This window comes from Pagrus pagrus (assembly GCF_965226575.1).
Source record: "Pagrus pagrus genome assembly, chromosome: 3".
Classification (NCBI taxonomy): domain Eukaryota; kingdom Metazoa; phylum Chordata; class Actinopteri; order Spariformes; family Sparidae; genus Pagrus; species Pagrus pagrus.
Window position 1 is genome coordinate 18,943,035 of NC_140187.1, and position 21,266 is coordinate 18,964,300.

General features: G+C 40.3%; 3 protein-coding genes across 3 annotated transcripts; all 3 read left to right on the plus strand.

Annotated features, from left to right (window-relative positions):
• Positions 1-594: 594 nt before the first annotated feature.
• sec61a1a (SEC61 translocon subunit alpha 1a) lies at positions 595-7,150 on the plus strand. The gene is made up of 12 exons (XM_084346803.1): positions 595-805; positions 1,457-1,524; positions 1,617-1,682; positions 2,639-2,717; positions 2,804-2,935; positions 3,017-3,126; positions 3,804-3,957; positions 4,130-4,290; positions 4,416-4,613; positions 4,772-4,963; positions 5,057-5,133; positions 5,974-7,150. The coding sequence occupies exons 1-12, from the start codon at positions 799-801 to the stop codon at positions 6,158-6,160; spliced, it is 1,431 nt and encodes a 476-aa protein (XP_084202929.1). The 5' UTR covers positions 595-798; the 3' UTR covers positions 6,161-7,150.
• Positions 7,151-8,769: 1,619 nt separating this feature from the next.
• Positions 8,770-11,829, plus strand: LOC311254493 (mitochondrial intermembrane space import and assembly protein 40-B-like). The gene is made up of 3 exons (XM_084348277.1): positions 8,770-8,956; positions 9,777-9,875; positions 10,155-11,829. Exons 1-3 carry the CDS (start codon positions 8,935-8,937, stop codon positions 10,502-10,504), a joined length of 471 nt encoding a protein of 156 aa, XP_084204403.1. The 5' UTR covers positions 8,770-8,934; the 3' UTR covers positions 10,505-11,829.
• A 975-nt stretch (positions 11,830-12,804) lies between these two features.
• Positions 12,805-20,629, plus strand: uroc1 (urocanate hydratase 1). Its single transcript, XM_084348483.1, has 19 exons — positions 12,805-13,011; positions 13,601-13,731; positions 14,354-14,447; positions 14,533-14,592; positions 14,686-14,814; positions 14,905-14,966; positions 15,109-15,175; positions 15,976-16,119; positions 16,220-16,308; positions 17,283-17,345; positions 17,446-17,625; positions 17,717-17,814; positions 17,907-17,979; positions 18,104-18,293; positions 18,399-18,497; positions 18,610-18,709; positions 19,204-19,285; positions 19,973-20,072; positions 20,180-20,629. Exons 1-19 carry the CDS (start codon positions 12,886-12,888, stop codon positions 20,318-20,320), a joined length of 2,028 nt encoding a protein of 675 aa, XP_084204609.1. The 5' UTR covers positions 12,805-12,885; the 3' UTR covers positions 20,321-20,629.
• Positions 20,630-21,266: the final 637 nt, after the last annotated feature.

Here is a 21,266-nt window from a genome sequence, read left to right on the forward strand (position 1 = left end):
ATCAACTGAAGAAAGGTACCAAAACTAGATAAAGACACAATAGGACAGGGCATCAGACTATGTCAAAAGGCAGGACGCACTGGACCTTACCATTTCAGCTATTTAAGTGTAGCCAAGTGTTACAGTCGAATTACAGTTCAGGCTGACAACCTGCAGCCTTCAGGCCATCAGAGATGCCTGCTTGGAACGTCGGCCTTGATACAATGGACCATCCAAGTAAAGTAACACAGTGTCTTTGTACATTAGACGGTTGGATTAAATAGAGATAAATAAGAATATATACATTATTATTATTATTATTATTATTATTATTATCGTTATCATTATTATTATTATTATTATTATTATTATTATTATTATTATTAGTAGTAGTAGTAGTATTATTAGTATTATCATCATTATCGTTGATATTATTATTATTACTGTTATTGTTGCACACTTTTCTGCATAACATAGATGAAGCTCTCTTTTACCATTGGAAGAAGAAGAAGAAGAAGAAGAAGAAGAAGAAGAATGTGGAGTTGACGCAGTGAATTAACACTGACATTATTGAATTGTTCCACTTCTTGTACTCTTATCTGACCTTTCACAAGCACAAACGTACAGATGAACGTCGAGGCTGGTCCTGTGTGGAGCCTGGTTCTTTAAATGGTCGCTGTTCGTGTCTGTAGTGGTGACGTGTCTCTAAAGTTTCTCCTCCTCCTCTCCTCCTCCCGGCGGCTCAGTCAGTCAGTAGTGAGGTTGAGTCTGCTCAGATTTACATGGTAAAGGAGCACAGAGGTGGACAGCTAGGACAACATGGGCAGTGAGTATGACTTTCACACACGAGTCGTGCGAGACTTTATATCTAGAGCTTTTGTAGCGAGAGTAATAATGGTATTTTACTTGTTTTAGACAACTTAGTTAGCTAACGGCGTTAGCGCTGGCATTGGTAGCAAGCTAGCTTACGTTGCTAGCTAGCTAGTTGGCAGTTGCTTTTGTACTATCGTAAACCCTTTGTAATAAGAAGTTGTGAGTGGATTCAATCAAACACTTGAGTATTAGTTTTTTAACCGTGATAACTTGCTTGTAGTGAGATCTTAAAAGCGCCACGGTGGCTCTCGTTGGATGGACACATCTTCTAAGCTAACTAGTTAGCCACTCATTCAAAGACATTGACAGTCTAGTGATGACGACGCATAACACTACCCGTGTTGTCTTCAGCCTGCTGCCCCTAAAGCATCTGCCTACTGCTAATAACATACACGTGGTATAAAATAATATAAAGCTTTAGTAAAACATATCTAGAAACTACGTGATACGAATACATTATTTGGTAATCAAATCTGTTTAGTGTTGGTTATTGTAAATTCAAACGTGCCGTGAGTCCGCCCACATTTCACTGCCACGTCCCACTGACACCGAGCTATTATTTCCAGTTTACTCACGTAAATACTTCATGTCTGCCTGTTTTCAGTCAAATTCTTGGAGGTGATAAAGCCTTTCTGTGCGGTGCTGCCAGAGATCCAAAAGCCTGAAAGAAAGGTGAGAGTTCTGGTCATTTTATTAGTACATCTGCTTTTGGTGCTGCTTTAGTTATTTGATGTAAACCCTCTCATAATGTGCCTGACCAACAGATCCAGTTCAGAGAGAAGGTATTATGGACCGCCATCACTCTGTTCATCTTCCTGGTGTGTTGCCAGGTAAGTGTCGCCATTAATTAATTAATCACCGTCTTTACATAATCTGTTGCTTCAGTCAGCTTGGTTGTTCTTATAAATGGAAGTTGAAAACCATATAATTTAAATGAAAAACTACTACTTGTCCTCACTTTATTGTTAACTATTTGGTTATTTGACCTTCAAATAAAATTGTTGAATGACCTTCATTAAAGGTCTGAGGACAGATATATTGTTAATAAAGTCAGTACAAGTCGTCTCAATGTGCAGTATTTTTAATTTTTATTCTTTTTTACAATCAGAGTTTGTAATTCAACACAGCCATCAATTAAATTATTTGATGTGACTGTAAAAATATTACATAGCCTCACAATGAACCATGTCAGGTTTCTTTTTTCTAGAGATAACTTATTTTAATTACTTACTAATCTATCAATTGTCTAATTAAATTTTAATTGACTTATTTAGTACTGCAGAATAAGAAATATGACAACTGCAAATCACTACTAGTCCTGGCCCCAAACTATGCATTCAATTTGCATTGGTTTCCTGTATCCAACAACAAAGAGATTAATTTAAGATGAAATGGAGAAAAGGGGGAGAAGGTGCACAAAGAGAATTCTCAATGCTTTTAAATTTAAAGGTCCTTAGTAAATAAATGAAAAATAATCACAGATTAATTTTCCACTGATTGATCTGTCGATTAATAAAAACACAAAATCCTTAACCACCTGCAGTGATGTTAGCACGGCACAGTTCGAATAATATGTGTGTCCGGAGGATTGTAAAACCAAAGTGAAAAACTCACGGGTTTGCATGTAGTGTTGCCCTTAGTAATCTTTTATCTAAACTAATGATTTGATTACATAGTGTACCTTAAGTTGGACTTGTAGTCTAGGCGTTATTTTTTGAGTAGCAACTTGCAAGCTCATAGAAGCATTACAATTCAGGAATAATTGAAAAATATTGTTTGCCTCCAGATCCCCCTGTTTGGCATCATGTCCTCAGACTCTGCAGATCCCTTCTACTGGATGAGAGTCATTCTGGCTTCAAACAGAGGTATTTGTCAAGCTAATAATCAAATAAATATAAAATGCATGTCTGCTCCCCTGCTGGAATTTCCTAACTTGACTATCTCCCTCCAGGTACCCTTATGGAGCTGGGTATCTCGCCTATCGTCACCTCAGGCCTGATAATGCAGCTGCTCGCTGGAGCTAAGATCATCGAAGTTGGAGACACACCAAAAGACAGAGCCCTGTTTAATGGAGCTCAGAAATGTAAGTAAGCTCTCACCAGGAGGAGGTTAGACTCCATAAGTATGTTCAAGGATTGTCTAACCTCATGTTCATGTTGTTCAGTGTTTGGAATGATCATCACCATCGGCCAGGCCATCGTGTATGTGATGACCGGCATGTATGGAGATCCCTCAGAGATGGGTGCAGGAATCTGTCTGCTCATCATCATTCAGGTGAGAACAGGAATCTTTTCGTCAAATTTGTCACAACCAATTGTGTGATTTGACTTCAAATATGTATTCTGTCATTGAAATATGCTTTAATTACACACTAAAATGAAAATAATATGACGTGGAAAGGATATAATAATATGTGAATTATAACTACATTTATCTTTTCTGTGTTCTTTCAATGAAGTTCTGTGTCTGCTTGGATCAGTATCAGCTTCTTTGCTCCCCCAAAGTTCCCTAAATATAAGTGTTTTTTTTTTAATGCAGACAAATCCCCTTCAGTCATGTTAACATTTAAACTAGTCATTATCAAACGTATAATTTTCCTTTAATTGAAGAGCATGAAACTGACGGCACTAATATAAGCTGATGTCTTCTCAAGTCCAAGAGATAAATCAAGGTCATCAAGTATCTCAGAGAAACTTCTCATGATGTCTGGTTATCAAACTCAGGTAGTCATTGTTCATTAGTTAAATTACATAAGCACCTGGTTTGTTAATGAGTTTAACCATAAAGTAAAATATGCCCCTGCTCACACTGTTATTAAGTTCAGTTATTTAAACTAGTCAGAATAAACAGCAAAGACTTTTCAAAGAAAGTGAATTTCCTAGCTATGAAACATCTTCACATGACTGTCTCTGTATTTCTCAGTTGACTGAATCTGTGTTGTTCTTCCACAGCTGTTTGTGGCGGGAATGATTGTGCTGCTGCTGGACGAGTTGCTTCAGAAGGGCTATGGTCTTGGTTCAGGAATCTCACTGTTCATTGCGACCAACATCTGCGAGACGATTGTCTGGAAGGCCTTCAGCCCCACGACTGTGAACACCGGAAGAGGTAAGAGAGCACAAAGTGGTTAGTTATACAAACAACTTCGCAGACGGTCAGAGGTTTTTTTCCGTTTTTGTTCGATAGATGTAAATTCCATAGCCGTGATCAAAGTCTGTCTTGTTGCTTCTCTGCACTCTCTTTAACTGTGTGTAATTCTTGTGACTTGTTGTGTTCCTAGGCACCGAGTTTGAGGGAGCAATCATTGCGCTTTTCCATCTGCTGGCTACCCGCACAGACAAAGTGCGTGCTTTGAGAGAGGCCTTCTACAGACAGAACCTGCCCAACCTCATGAACCTCATCGCCACAGTCTTCGTCTTTGCTGTAGTGATATACTTTCAGGTGAGTGCCTGGAGTTTGTGACATGCGTCATTTCTCAAAGTTTAAACTGGGAGTGTGTGGGGAGTTAGGGGAGTGTCAACAGTTCATTGCTCATATGTGTCCTACACATTTTCCTCTTCTCACAGGGATTCAGGGTCGATCTGCCCATCAAGTCCGCCCGCTACCGTGGCCAGTACAACACCTACCCCATCAAGCTCTTCTACACCTCCAACATCCCCATCATCCTGCAGTCTGCTTTGGTCTCCAACTTGTATGTTATCTCTCAGATGCTTTCCACACGCTTCAGTGGCAACTTCCTGGTTAATCTGCTCGGTACTTGGTCTGTAAGTATCCCCTTATCACACCTTTCTGTTTACTTTGTTGAGCTTTATTCAGAGACTGAGTCTCCAAAAGTGACATATTCTTGATATTTGTGATTGTGATTGATGTTGGAGTCATTTTCTGTCCATTAAAGCCTTTATTCTTTTTCTCATGTTTATAGGACACATCATCTGGTGGTCCAGCCCGAGCCTACCCTGTAGGTGGACTCTGTTACTACCTCTCCCCCCCTGAGTCATTTGGTTCTGTTCTGGACGACCCGGTCCATGCGGTCATCTACATTGTCTTCATGCTCGGATCATGTGCCTTTTTCTCCAAAACCTGGATCGAAGTCTCAGGCTCCTCTGCCAAAGACGTAAGTTTTAATGACTTTTGAGCAGGTGGTTTGGTGGCTTTATTTCAAACAGACTTAGTTTTAAAGCTCTTTTTTTTATTCACTTTGATCCAGGTGGCGAAACAGCTGAAGGAGCAGCAGATGGTGATGAGGGGACACAGAGAAACCTCAATGGTCCATGAGCTGAACAGGTAAAATCAAAATTCTTTTCATGTGCAGTTCCTTCTTGTTTTCTATTTATATACTTCATCAGCTGCACAAAACATACACGTTCATCAGTTCGAATGGTTGCAAGAATTTACATTAGCTCATGTACTTGGCACTGTTTTTTCACAAAGCAAACAACACCCATCTTATAATCAAAACTACACTACGTCCTCATATTTCACATGAACTTCCTTTACTGCCACACCTGTAAACATTCACCTACAACTTATGTTGAACTTCTTACTTCAAATTAAATCCCTATTGCTTGTCAGGAAAATGATCATGATGGTAGGGTAAAGCTGTTCTTATCAGATAAAAGAGAGAAACTCTTTTTGCATTAGTCACCTTCCCTCAGTGTTTTTTTCCTTTTCCTTTGCAATTAGATTTCTGTCCTTAGAAATGTTGTTCCACCCAAACATATAAAAGTTACGATCCTTTCTGAAGGTACAAAGTGCAAAAATGTCAATTATTGAGCTACACTAAACTTGGCAGCGTGGCAGCAGTTCAAGAATGTGGCTCCCATTCTTTTTGCTGAAGTTTTCCTCAGTTGTGGTCGTCACCACTGTGTGAGCTTTCACAATATGTGCTGCTTAAAGGAACAGTTCAACATTTTGGAACACTCTAGAATTCAGTGAGTAATCGATTAGGTTTCAACTATGAAGTTTATTGGCAACTATTTTGATATTATCATCCATTAATCACTTCTCCACAATCAGTATGACTGTATTTGAATATCTGCCATTCTTACTACTGAGCATTTCGTCTGAAAGACCTTTTAAGGTGAATTTCTAATATTTAATCAATCTCCCTGTTTTGTGTTTTAGGTACATTCCTACTGCCGCTGCCTTTGGTGGGCTGTGTATCGGTGGTTTATCAGTAATGGCTGACTTCCTCGGAGCCATTGGCTCTGGCACCGGTATCCTGCTGGCCGTCACCATCATCTACCAGTACTTTGAGATCTTTGTGAAAGAACAGAGTGAAGTTGGCAGCATGGGGGCCCTGCTCTTCTAAAAAAGCCAATATCCTCCCACCTTCAATCAACTTTTATTACGATCACCAACTTTGCATTTGTTTTACATCTATATGAAGCCCCTGCATCGTCAGCTCTCGAGTTTGAGGAATCTTCAGGAATCTCAGCTGAAATGGGACCTAGTGAGTTGATGGGGCTGCACACAGCTTGTTGCTCCCTCCATGAATCTCCCAAAGTAACACCAAGACCAACTTTTTTCAGCTGTACTTCATCAGATTTTCTAACTGACTCGAGATTATAGCTCCCCAGGGTTCATTTAAAGGCTTCTGTTGTGTGTGAGATGGAGTCCTGCAGGGGTTTGGTCCTTTTTTCAGACTGACAATAGAGTGCTTCAGTATGCAGGCATACTCGACCAGGATGACGGAGGTCAACTGCCTGTTGCGTGCAAGAAAGCACTCGATGTTCTGCTTGGTGTTATCTTAGTTTATACTTTTATTTTCAGCTGTATTTTATTTTTTTCTGTCAACAATTACGTGAAGGTGTGGACCAGAAGCTGAATCAAGTACTGTCATTTTCCTGATTTGTGACCCTGTGTCAGAGCTGTTGTTTCAGCAGGGTCTTGCAAGAAGAGGATGCAGAGCTAACATTGGGGTCCAACTGTCAAAAGAAATTTGTTCATCTTATTTTTGTGAACCATTCAAAGAAAAAAAAAAAGTAAAAGGTCCTCGCTGTTTTACTGTATGGCATTCCCAGTGAGATGCAGTATTAACTCACATGTCACATTCATTTTTTTGTTGCCACTTCCTAAAATTTCTATTGTTTTGTTTTTTTAATTGTCTGCTCTAAGCATACTTACATTAATCACTTTTCCACAACTGACAAATTATAATTTTCTGTACATAGACCATGAATTAAATAATTTGAATTTGTCTTCAGTGTAAGATAAAAGTCTTTTGAATATGTAAAGAGAAATGCATTTCAGAACAAACTTATAGAAAAACATTCTCAATAAAACCTTTTGTGGAAAAAGGCTCAATGGGTTTACTCTTCTACTTGTCTGAATGGAGTGAATTTATAGAAACTACCATGTGATTTTTTATTTTTTTTTCTGAGGAAAAGTCGCCTTTTGTGTGCAGTGAAGGGTTGTGTCTCTTTTTATACAATAATGTTTGAGGATGTTATTCCCTGGACATAATATTATGTCCAGGGAAGTTTCCAATAACTAGATCATTTCACTTCCTTTATATTTTTCTACTGCTACAAGGCAGTGGTAACAACTTTAACTTTATTAAGCACATATAAGAGTTTTTTAATGACATTTAATTAAAAACAATGTCTATAACAGCAGAAAGACGGCTATAAGGACATATATGTACAATATGTGTCAACAATTACAGGATTTACAGTTGCTGATAAAACTAATTGATACATCTCAAAACAAAACTACATTATAGTGTTATTAATCGTATATTACGTTTTTATATGCTGCTTATTCCTGCTAAATGAGGGGGTTAAAGTAAAATATTGATGCTACAGCAAATAGTCTGTATTTTCAGTACATATATGACCTTTCTTATTATCTTCATTTAAGGATTGTGATTCAATATATTGTGATCTACAGGACATGAGAATTTATTTTCTTGACAATGAAAATTTAGAGTAAAGTAAAAGTAAAACCACAAAGAGCCACTTGACTGAATAACATGAATTGGTTTATTCAACCTTTACAATATGATTGCACCCTTATCTCCCACCCCCAAAAATAAATTAAGACTGGAAAAGTCATTATGGTTTAGCAAGGTTTTATTGTAAATAATGTATATTTTAAGTGTAAAAAAAACAGTTCACATTACAATTAAATGGACTGCAGCACATACATAGATTGTAGCTCACAGGAAGAGGGAGTAAAATTGGCTGTTTGTAATTTTCCCTCTGAAAATTACATTCCTCATCCTTTTTGTTTGGCATCTCTTGTCAGGGCAGTAATATTTTGCATTTTAAAATCAGTTTTGCTCTCCTCTGTCACCACGGTGGAGAGGAGGTCGTGTGGCTCGGGCAACACTTGACAATGCCTCAGCCTGTTCAGTTGTCTCCTGGATCAACATACTTAATATATATTATAATATGTATCAGATATTCTTTCAATACAATTTGGAAATTGTGATTTTGTTGTTGTGTTCTGTACATGCAACATCTATTGCATGTCTGTCCGTCCTGGGAGAGGGATCCCTCCTCTGTGGCTCTTCCTGAGGTTTCTTCCATCTTCTTTTTTCCCTGTTAAAAGGTTTTTTTTTCTGAATATGGCAAGTTTTTCCTCACTCAATTTGAGGGTCTAAGGACAGAGGATGTCGTTGCACTGTACAGTTAGTAAAGCCCACTGAGGCAATATGATTGTGATTTTGGGCTATATAAAAAAATAAATGATAAAAGAGAGAAACAGAATATAATCAGGAAGTTAGAGGGCTATTGTTCTCACCAAAATATTCCAATTTCCTTTGTAAACCCTCCTTGTGTTAAATTACAAGCTTTGTTTTGTGGCCAAGACACTTTTGACATGTTGCTATGCGGTGTCTTTGGCTGTAGGGGGCAGCAAAGCGCCGCGGAGTGTCTGCGCTACCGGAAACAGAACAGGAGAAGAAGAAGAGTCCACGCTCATGCAAGGATAGTTGTGAAACATGAGAGAAGCTAGCTGATGCTGGACCAGAACCTCAGACCTTCTCATGTGTCGTGTTGAGTGTCAGTAAGAGTCGCTAACCTCGGAGCTGTCGCGGTAAAAAATCATAAAGACTAGTTGAATCTACTCCAGCGTGAAGAAATGAGCTCGGTCAGACAGGAAGGTAAGATAACCATGCTGTGCTAGCAGGCTAACTCATCTGGAAGCTAACCCTGAAGTTGGTTGAAGTCTGAATGAAAAATTAATGTTGGCGTTGAGCTGAGTTGATAAAAGTGTACAAACAAGCTCGTTGTTTAGGACTGTTAAAGCCTGTGCCCGTTTCACCATCAGCTAACAGGACTGTAAGCTCATTGCAACCATCAGAGAGTTTAACCTTGAGCAGCAACTACAGCACAATATGTCATGTTGGGTTCATACACAAGTATTCATCTTAAGAAATACAATTATAGTATGTTGATTTATTTGTGTTTTATGTCGATTAGTAGTATGGATAAATAAAGAGGTGACAGGCTGATATGCTGTTCACTTCTTTACTTCTACCTTTGCAGCAACACAAACAACACTTATAAATAATAAAATGATGTTAGTGTCAGTATAATAGTATAATTTATTAAGTGCAGCTAGTCTGTCACTGGTTCCTTTCTCTCTAAACTCTAGAGGGCCAGCCGGGTGAGAAATAACACTGTAATTAATTAAAATACAGTCAGAGTAGTTCATCTCAGGGGTTAGGGTTAATCACACAGCTGTTCAATATTCGTTATTATTACAAATATTTCTTATGACGCAATATATAAATATTGTGTATATGCATACTGTTTTTGTTCAAATTGCATTTGTTGAACCTGTTATTACTTTGTTATTGTCAAATTATTAAGTTAACTAGAGGCTGTAGAAGTCATTTAGCAAGCCATTGTGTTGGATTAGGTGCCTCGTTTCTTTTCACTGATTTTGTTTTTGTTGTCCTTCTACATTTTACACAACAGGTAAAGACCAAATCATCTTTGTCACCAAAGAGGATCATGACGCTCCCAGCAGTGCCGAGCTCGTAGAGGAAGATCCTAATGACCCGTATGAGGAGAGAGGTGAGGAGCAGTAAATCTACCAAGAGGTTACAGGCTAAATTCCAGCTTTAGTTTATTACCTTAGTGTTGTTAAAAACATATAAATATCAATACTGAATATTTGAAATTGTTTCAATACTTCCACAGTATCGATACTGATACCAGTTATGCTTCCTCAATCTCTCTTGTTTCCCACAACGATTTGACACAAACAGCGCTGAAGCTGTATCAAAGTTAGAAATTCCAGTATCGTGACAACACTAACCTGTGCATTAACGTCAACCTCTTCTCTAATCCTAGGTCTGATTCTTCCCAGTGGGGAGATCAACTGGAACTGCCCCTGCCTGGGTGGGATGGCCAGTGGTCCCTGTGGGACTGAGTTTAAGGATGCCTTCTCCTGTTTCCACTACAGTAAGGAAGAGGTGAAGGGCTCTGAGTGCCTGGAGCAGTTCAGGGCCATGCAGGAGTGTATGCAGCGTTACCCGGAGCTCTATCCTCAAGACGATGACAAGGCACCACAAGAACAATCATCAGAAACAGACCAGAAGTCACAAGACTCTGCATCTGAAGAAGCTTCAAACTCAACATCTGCCTCTGAGCAAGACTCTAATACCACACAACCCAACACAGAGGGCTCAGGGGAGAGCTAATTATGACCCATTAGGCTTAAAAGTCCAACTGAAATCATATTTAATCATCTCTTTTTGCAGCGTAAAACAATGTCAACATGTATTGTTTGTTTGTTTTTATAAAGATTATTATTTAGGCATTTCTGGTTTATTTAGATACTGACAGCTGCAGAGAGAGAGAGAGAGAATGACTTGCAGCAAACAGTCCAGCCTGGATATCGGATAGGCTATAACTGACCGAAGTAAGCAGAGCTTTTTAAAATGCTGCAGCCAAGCCGCTAATGAGCTATCTAACCTGCAAACTGGCATTAGCGGCGCACTTCTCCCCGATGAGTGTTTGTAATTTGCTCATTCAACAGGCTAAGGTGACATGTTCGATAAGGAGGAGACTTTGGCAAGAACGCTGATGGGTGTTATTCAAAATCTGTGGCTGCTGCTTTATACAAATATGGTTCAAAATGATGCAATTTGATAGGGTTGTGGAAACAAGTTCTCTTCGTAAACAAAGTACTGAAGTTATTTTGATGAATTAATGCAAATGTGGGGCGCCATTGTGAAACAAAAACAGTATAATATACAAATTTCTCCCTTTTGGTTTCTGATGTCCTCAGAGGGAAATACATGAGTAACAGAGTAGATGTTTATGCTGTAGCAGATTGATGACGATTTCATTTCAGTTGGATTTTAAACATTTTATATTGAATCAGATGCGCTTCTACTTTTGTAAAACTAATATAATAATCAATGGAAAAATGACTATGTACTGTGTTTAAATTGAAGTTGTTCAATCCTGCCTCTGGGTCAACACAACACAGACTCTTTGATTCAGTCAACAGTGTAGAGGACCAAGCTTAGTATACACACTGAGGTGTGTAGTGTACAATTTTAATTACTTTGTCGGTTCGACATGCTTTGATTTAACATAAGTTCTGAACCTAAGATTACAGTAAACATGTTTTATTCTCATATTTTTTCAATTCCATTCTCTTATGTGTGCTGTTTTCTTATGATGTGCAGAAGATTGAATTGTACATGTATGTTATGTCCTACAAAGTTTATATTCATATATTTACTTTGACTCAAAGTTTATATCAGTAATGTTGCTGATGAAGTTGCTAAATTCACAGAGGTGTGAAGAATGTACTGTACCTTGAAACTTTCTCCTGTGATTCTCGAGTTGTGTGTTTCCACGGTTTGTCCTGTGGGACTGCATTTCTTCTGCTAAATTGTAACCAGACTTAAAATTTTTACCTCAGCTGAACCATTTGTGTGCAACACGGGACTGATTGGAGTGACTTGAAGTGAATATTATTGAAAGTTTTATAATAAAAATATATTGTCAGGCATTATTGTTGTTTATCCCTTCTTTATCTCCTCAGCCTGACAGTGCAGAAAGGACATCATGCTGTTCTCGGCATATTCAGAGTCTACACTGTCAAATGAGCCAATGTGAACTCTGTGAGCAGCTGTATCAGAGGGTCACTTAACAAGTTTCACATGAAACTGCACAAATAAATTAAGTGTTATGTGGTTGTAATTATTTCAAGGAGAACAGAGATTCTGGAGAGCTGTACCATCTCTGTCTGCCAGTGACTTCAATCAGCAAAGATCCCACTGGAAACCTCGAGGCCGTTATGCTTTTGAGGCTTCTTAGGTCATGTACTCTCTGTGCGTCAGATGCTTGTGCTGTGAATGTAGGTGTTTCGTAAGGACATGTATTGATTAATCTGATCATTATAAGTAACGGCTTTGTTATTTTGTTTGTGCATTCCACCCACAATCAGTTTTTTAAATCAATCATGTGGTCAGTAGTGCATTATAATTCAACCTTTACAATGACTAGGTTCGACTTTCTGGTGAGATTTTTTCCTTGTCGTGTAACTAACTCACATTGTCTGTATGATTGCATATTGAGTATAAACATGCACCCACTGGACCACATACAAAACTATTAAGTTATAAAAGTGTTTCCTCACGTGACTTGATTAGTTAAAGATGGCTGGATGTGCAGGTGGTGATAGTGCTCTGTATCATAAGTGCCAGTAATACTTCAAAAGGAAACAACATGACTCTACATAATAGCTGTTGAGCTGTTCAAAGGTTCTGGCATTCACGCTTTTGTTTAACTCAGTTACATGTCAGCATCAGGGGTCAGAGGTCAGTGACAGTGTTTGTCCACTTTAAAGTCCCTTAGGGATCAATAATTACCAAACACCCTTTTCCATCTGTGCCGTATCATTGGTGGACTGTGAAGGGCAAAGATGACCTAAAAGCCAATGAGGCAGCAAGATAAAGAGTGATCGCCCTCGGATCTTCAGAGCAGAAAAGTTTTCTCTCCAGAGAGGACTATTGTCAGTGAGGGTGAGAGCTGCTCAAGTGTGTGACGGAAAAAACTCAACAGGATGTCTTCTCTGAAGGAGCTATGCAGCGGTCTACCCCTGGACCCTTTGCCCCCAAACCGAGGGAGAGACCCCAATGTGCCACATGCACCGACACGGAGCCCCAACCTCACAGCAGAGGAGGAGCGGGTGAGTTAACATGCAAACAACTTATTATTAATTGTTTCTATCGCCTTTATTACTTAATCATTTTTGTAATCAAGTTACTTTTTATGATACTTCTGTCTACAAGTGTAGCATTTTGTTTTAAGCACACATCAGACCTCGCAATGGGCATTTAGACCTCTTAGATTCAGGAGCAACTAATAACATTAATAATGGCTGCACATCTTACTTGTTAAAGTCGAAACTTTAACATGACTATTAAAAGGAAAAATTGGTGTGAGACGGATCTAAAGGAGGTTTCACTGTCATGTCAGACTGTCACTTAAAAATAAATGCGTAAGTGGAAGGACAACCATTATGCCATGCTCTGTACTCTGACTTATTGCATCACCGTTGTGGGCTCATGGGCTCATCTAAAAAATTGATTATTCTCTAAAGTCCTCAACTGACTGCCCAAACTCAGAGGAAGGGTTTCAGTCAATAATTAAAAAGAGGCTCGACCTGTTGAATCAGGAGGAACCTTACAGTATTGAAAATCTTCTCCTTTATCTGACTCTACTGAAACTGTTTTCTATGTTCACTAACTTACTGTGAATATGGCTCTTCCCTCTAGTTGGCGCTGCGAAATGCATTGCGTTATTTCCCCCCTGCCGTCCATGTGACCCTCGCACCCGAATTTGCTCAGGAGCTGCGGCAGCATGGGCACATCTACATGTACCGCTTCTGTCCCACGTTACGCATGAGGTGAGGCCGACTGAATGAATTTCATGAATCTGTATCGGCTGGTATTCATTTTGTTTGCAACAACATCTCAGAAAGCACAAAATTTCACAAAATACAAAACAAGATCACACAACACAACAACATCCCACACAATATTTCACACAATACATTTCAGATTACAAAGAAATGGGGCAGTTTTTGTTGTGAGTGGACAGAATCTAAGTCCCAGTGTTGTTGTGCTTGTGAAATGTTGTTGTGTTGTCTTAAATGTAGTTGTATTTTGACCCTCAGATAGATGCTGAGGTTCTGTAATGTTGATAACTGGAATTGAAATCCTTTTCAACATTAACACCAAATACAAACAACAGAAAGAACACAGATGCTGATGTGTCTGTCTTCATGTAATATTATCATCCTTCTGATATATCTGTCAGTCAGGCTTTGATGACAATCCCTGCTGCACAACACGTACACTGAGTGTTTTGCGTTTACACAAGGTTGTAACTTTTCAAAAAAGAAATAATACAACCTTACTGACGACACACAGTACCTCACCAGAAATAAATAGAAATGCCATCCTGTAGTTATAACAAAAGTTACAGTCTCACTATGATGTGAGTTGAGTTTCCCTCTGTTTCCTCAGAGCTTACCCTATCGATCAGTACCCGTGCCGCACACGTCAAGCAGCCTCCATCATGCTCATGATCATGAACAACCTGGACCCGGCTGTTGCTCAGGTGAGCCTCTAACACAGCTCGTAGTTTGAAGTCTTCAGTTGGACTTAGTGTCTTGATGAAAGCTTAATGTTTCTTTACCCTTCAGTTCCCCCAGGAGCTCGTCACCTACGGAGGGAACGGACAGGTGTTTAGTAACTGGGCCCAGGTAAGACCTGAGTTAGCTTGTGATCAATCAGCTGGTTTGATTATGATGCTTGAGTCTGAATAAATGAATATGTGTGTGTGTGTTTGGTTGCAGTTCCGCCTGGTGATGCACTACCTGAGTGAGATGACAGAGGAGCAGACTCTGGTCATGTACAGCGGTCATCCCATGGGCCTGTTCCCCAGCCTGCCCTCCTCACCTCGTGCCATCATCACCAACGGCATGGTAATCTATCTGATTATCTGATTTAACAAGCTGGTACTTTCAGCCCACACGTGTACTGACATACTCTTTTTTTTTTTTTGCATCATACAGGTTATTCCAAATTACTCCTCCAGAGCTCAGTATGAAAAGATGTTTGCCCTCGGTGTGTCAATGTAAGTCTTTAAAGGTGCTTTTCATATTGTTATTTGGTTTCTCCATTATTATTATATTTTTTTAAAAGATAGAAAACTATGCCAAATTAAGCCCTGCATGTGTCTTGATGTAATTGTCTTCCCTTTGTTTGTCTGGTTTCAGGTACGGCCAAATGACAGCAGGCAGCTATTGCTACATTGGACCTCAAGGGATTGTTCATGGCACTATGGTTTGTAAAAAAAAAAAAAATGAAAAGAGACACACAGCTCTCCAGTATCTCTTCATGCAAAATATAGATTACTTTGAATGAGTTGTTCCCAACCTGAGGCCCCCTCAGTGCAGTGTCAGGATCAGGATTTGCTGTAGCAAAACAAGAACAAAATAATTCCTTAAACTTATTTTTTTTTGTGTGTTTGAATTACTGGGTAGTTTCACCTCTTTAGACCTCTAAAATGTATTTAAATGAAACAATCTTCTCTCAGAGCTCACAAGCATACAAATGCAATAAAATGCTTACAAACCAGCCCCAACCTACGTAAAAATATAAACAAAAAACATGTACATCTACAGGGAATGCCCAATGTCAACTACGTGGATAATAAACAAGTGCCTCTTCAGGGATAATCAAACTGAAATGTGCTTTTACAAGCTCTCAAGCCCCCAGTGAAATAAAATGTTAAAAACTGAAGGTGTATAGGTTCTTGGGTTTCAAGAGGTTCAGTTAAGATAATATAAACAAACAAAAGAAAGCCTGCAGCCGTCCAGCTATTTGCAAGGCAAGCAACACTTGCCCAAAAAAGGACAGCCCTGATGCAGGCAGCCTAGTTGACTGGTGACTTTTGTGGTCACTCAACTTGGCTGAAGATTAAACACAATTTCCCTCAACTAGAATCTCAGTAGTGGCCTAAACAGACCGGAGTTTCTGGCTGGCAATCTAATGGGAGGAGGTCTGCAGTGAGTCAGGGACAGATTCAGAATGAGAGTGAGTCGTCCTGTTTTTCATTCGTTTCCTTGTGTTTTTCTGTGCAGCTGACTGTGCTGAACGCCGGCCGGAGGTACCTGGGCTCTGACGACTTGAGGGGCCGAGTCTTCCTCACCTCTGGCCTGGGGGGCATGAGTGGAGCTCAGGCTAAAGCTGCCGTCATTGCCGGCTGCGTTGGCGTGATTGCTGAGGTCGGCTGATACCCTGTCATTTCCTGTTAATGCTCACTGCTGACTAAGCAAGAATGAAGGAGGAAATGTTTTTCAGTGTGTGGATTTGGTTTCTGTGTAGGTGGATGAGGCTCCTCTCAGAAAGAGACATGAGCAGGGCTGGCTGATGGAGGTCACCAGCAGCATGGACCAGTGCATCAAACGCATCAGGTAACAAAGAGACAAAGTAGAAACATAAATGTTCAGATCTTTATTAAAAATTATTGCTACTTGCTTTCTTTTGCTCTTCCATTGATGGCCATGAGGGATTTGGTGTGGTAAATGGTAAATGGACTTGCATTTCTATAGCGCTTTTCCAGTCTACTGACCGCTCAAAGCCGCTTTACAACACTTGTCATATTCACCCATTCACACACACATTCATACACTGATGGCAGAGGCTACCATGCAAGGTGCCAACTGCTCATTAGAAGCAATTTGGGGTTAAGTATCTTGCTCAAGGACACTTCGGCATGCAGCTAGGAGGAGCCGGGACTCGAACCAGCTATATTAGTGTCAATTTGTCTGTGTTTTTAGTTTTTTGCACTAATAGTCCAGACTCTCAGAACTTGCCATAATAACTGGCAGCCCTGTTAGCTAAAAAAAAATGTCTGACAGTTTTGTGGGATATATTCTCATTCTACTAGCATCCTTGTAATAGCACACTGTGAAAAAAAACTGAGGCAGAGGTCCTGCATTGAAAATGTGTGTTTTTGTAAAGTATTTTTGTTTTGTTAGCAAAATGCACTACAAGTATCTAAAATCAAAACTACTCAATGTAGCAACATGGCAGTCAGACTACTTGTATATCATTAGATTCCTTAAAGAAAAGTTCAATATTTTTGCAAATACACATTTGAAGTTACATCCAGCTGCTGGTTAGCTTAGCTTAGCACCAAAACTGGAAAGAGAGTAGAGTCATATGACATGGAAATACTGAGATATAGTGGAAGTATCTCAGATTTTACGAAGTACAGTACTTGTATATTAATATAAATAGCATTCCACCACTGCCTGTTATATGTTGGCATGTTAGCATTGCTACAAATCGAGGAAAAAGGGCTGCTACTGTGATGAAAACGAAAGCATGATAACAGTCCGTCTGCTGAACGATAACGTAATTCGGATGATTTTGTGTTTCTCAGAGAGGCCAAGAGCTCCAAGACCCCTCTCAGCCTTGGTTACCATGGCAACATTGTAGACTTGTGGTGAGTCAGAGGTGAAACACAACCCAGGTCTGCTGCTTGCAACACAGAAACCTTTTGTAACTTGAAATCCTCGTCCCTCCCTTTCTACCTTTCCATTCAGGGAGCGGCTTGTGCTGGAGCACGACAGGACGGGAGACCTCCTGGTGGATCTGGGTTCAGACCAGACCTCCCTACACAACCCATATAACGGAGGCTACTACCCAGTCCAGCTCAGCTTCCGCCAAGCCAATCAGCTCATGTCCACTGATCCTAATCGTTTCAAAACCATGGTCCAAGAGAGGTGAAATGAATCAGACAGAAGGACTTTGGTGTATTTTCTGTGATATATGGGTCAGTGAAGCTGATTTTAATGTGTTTACATACGATCACAGCCTTCGACGACACGTTAAAGCCATCAATAAGCTGTCTGATGCTGGTATGTTCTTCTGGGACTATGGCAACGCATTTCTCCTGGAGGCCCAGAGAGCTGGTCAGTGGTTTAACACACACTCAGAATATATCATCATTATCATTCAGTCCATGTCAGACCAATATAAAGGCTTGTGTTTCTTGTTTTTATAGGAGCAGAGGTAGAAAAGGTTGGTGGAGGAGCAACTGAATTCCGTTACCCGTCTTATGTACAGCACATTATGGGGTGAGGCATGTTCTGATTCATTAAATCTAGCATTAATCTTGTAATAGCACTGTTGGAAAGTGATCAGATCTTGTCCTCTTACAATAGATCATTTGTGATCGCCCTCCTTCTGCCTTTGTCACAGAGACATTTTCTCTCTGGGCTTTGGCCCGTTTCGCTGGGTGTGCACATCTGGCGACCCCCAAGATCTTGCTGTAACGGATGACATTGCTGCGACCATCCTTGAGGAAATCAGTGCCAATGCGACTGATCGCATCAGACAGCAGTACAATGACAACATCCGCTGGATCAGAGAGGCAGGAAAACACAAAATGGTCAGTGACTTTCTGGACAACCAATGTCTGCAGTTACTCTTTCTCAATGCAAATCCGACGAAGAGACGCGGATGCTGATTTCCTCTTTCTACTCTGTTTGTTTAGGTTGTGGGATCCCAAGCCAGAATCCTCTACTCTGACCAGAAAGGAAGAGTCTGCATCGCTCTGGCTATCAACCAGGCGATCGCTGATGGAAGAGTTTCAGTAAGTGGAGAAATTGGCTGCTAAGGAGATTATTTTGTGTTTACTGCGGTCTGCATCAGATCAAGTTTTCACTAGAGTCTCAGCAGCACCTTGTGTTACTTCTGTTGCTCAGGGTCCTGTGGTTCTTAGCAGAGACCATCATGATGTAAGCGGCACAGACAGCCCCTTCAGAGAAACCTCTAATGTGTACGATGGATCTGCTTTCTGTGCAGGTATGTGGTATGCTCACTACAGTTGTACGTAACTACCAGCTTTCTAAGTTAAATCTGCTGTTTAACATGACAATTTTAAAAATAAAGCATCAATAAAGCAAAATGTGGGCGCCTGTAAGCTCAGTTGGTAGAGCAGGCGTCCCATGTACAGAGGCTGACCTCGCTGCAGTGGCCCTGAGTTCGAGTCCCGGCCTAAGTTTCATGCTTCGTTCAGTGGACGCTGATGCAATTGTGACTTGACTTGGAAGTGGAGATATTGTGACGGACGATCAAGCATAAGGGAGCAGCACCACAGTCCTTAAAAAGTCTGATCCTAGTTACTCATGAAAAATAAAGTAGTTGTGTCTGAGGTTTGTGGCTTTGCCCAAAAAACTGTCCCCGGTTGCATACAGCCTCCTTTTTCTATCTTTCCTGTCTCTCTTCATTCATAAAAACCAGAAACGCTGCAGCGATGAAAAGTAAAAGTGAAAGCTCACGATATCTCCCCCTTACAGACATGGCGGTCCAGAACTTTGTTGGTGATGCGTTCAGGGGCGCCACATGGGTCGCCCTGCACAACGGTGGTGGTGTTGGCTGGTAAGGCTGGCTGCTAATCCAGTGAAAAGCAATCTGTGTGAACGGTTATTGTGATTTGTCAAAGCCACATATTTAATGAAAGGACAGTTCACCCCAAAATCAAAAATACATATTTGTCCTCTTTCCCGTGGTGCTTTTTATCCATCTAGATTGTTTTGGTGTGAGTTGTTGAGTCTTGGAGATATCAGCCGTAGAGATGTCTGCCTTCTCTAGGATATAATGGAACTAGATGGCACTTAGCTTGAGGTGCTCGAAGCGCCAAAAATTACATTTGCAGAACTCAACAGCAATGTCTCTTACCAGAAATCATGACAGGTGGTGCAAGATATACACAGACCTTCGTGTGCAGAAGGAAACATGCTTCTACTCGTGGACGAGAGGCTGAAGCATGGGATGAAAACATGAATGGCGTCTCTGCTGAGTTGTAATGTTGGCTAGCTTAGTTAGCAATCTTCTCCTCCATGAGGAGATGCACATTTCCTTCTGCACAGTGATATGAAAAGAAAATAGTTCCTCCATGAACCTGCTCACAAGGTCTGTGGATTATCTTGAGTAACTGGGTCATGATTTCTACTCACACCAAAACATTTTAGATGGATAAATGGCACACCAGGTAAGAGGAAAATGTGTATTTTTGATTTTGGGGTGAACAATCCGTTTAACACTTATCTCTCGTCACACCCACAGGGGCGAGGTAATGAACGGAGGGTTTGGTTTGCTGTTGGACGGCACAGAGGAGGCAGCAAAGCGGGCCCGCCTGATGCTCAACTGGGACGTCTCCAACGGGGTGAGAGTGTGGAGAGATGAGCAGCGCGATAGCTTCCAGCTTCACTGCAGTGTGCTCAAATTGCAGATGCCTGCTGTCTGGCTCTAACCTGTTGCTGTGTTCTGCAGGTGGCTCGTCGCTGCTGGTCTGGAAACTCCAACGCCTATGAGACCATCCAGCGCACCATGGAGGACAACAGGCAGCTGCGTGTCACCATGCCCTTTCCTGTACAGGATGAGCGCGTGCTGGACCGTGCCCTGCAGGGCTAGCACACACTGCTAACGATGCCAACACTTTAGCGTAGGTTAACTTTCAGCCTCTTATAGACACACAACAAAGGAAACATGCAGCTGTAATCTCTTCTGAATAACTCAACATACTGGAAACCTGCAAAACATTTAGTCAGACCTAATGAATCAATGCCAGTGTTGTTATATAAACTGTTTGCCATGAATACACAGAATTCAAAGTAGGTTAAAGTGTTGTGCTCGGCTGTTTTATCAATTCAAATCTGCAACAATATATTCTTTATTTTTTTGTGCTGAAATTAAAGTCATTAAAATCATTAAAGTAATGAAGCCCATATGACTCATTTTTATCCCAACAGTATAGAAAAATAATGTGTCCTATATCATCAATGACAGGTTAATGGTGGAGAAATGTAGTTAGTGTTTGTTTTATATTGCGAAACAAAGAAAGATTTTAGTTTAAGAGTGAAAAGCAGCTGGCAAAGACTGAATGGACTCGTGATCGGACACCAAAGCCAAGTTTTGGTCACAGCTGACAGCACTGAAGCAACAAGCAGGTTTGTTTCAGTTTTCCACATAGATTCCTGTTGAGACCTGATTTTTTTACCAGACACACCTTGTGGACCAAAGGAAGAATTGTTGGAACAAATGTGCGACTTTGGCTCTGATGCAGCACGTAATCTGCAAAGTGACTAAAAAAAGTTATCAGATGAATGTAGTGGAGTAAAATGTACGATATTTGCCTCCAAAATGTAGTTTAGTGGGAGTAGAAAGTAGCAGAAAAAAGGAAATACTCAAATAGTCCCTCAAAATTCATTTAGCAGCAAACATAAATAAAGAAAACACTGATTCTGATCATCAGAAAATGTTGAAGATGGGATCTGATAATCAGTCTCCCCATAGTATACAGTATATACATACATGTAAATATATGTATACTTTAATTTTACTTGTACTTTTGATACTT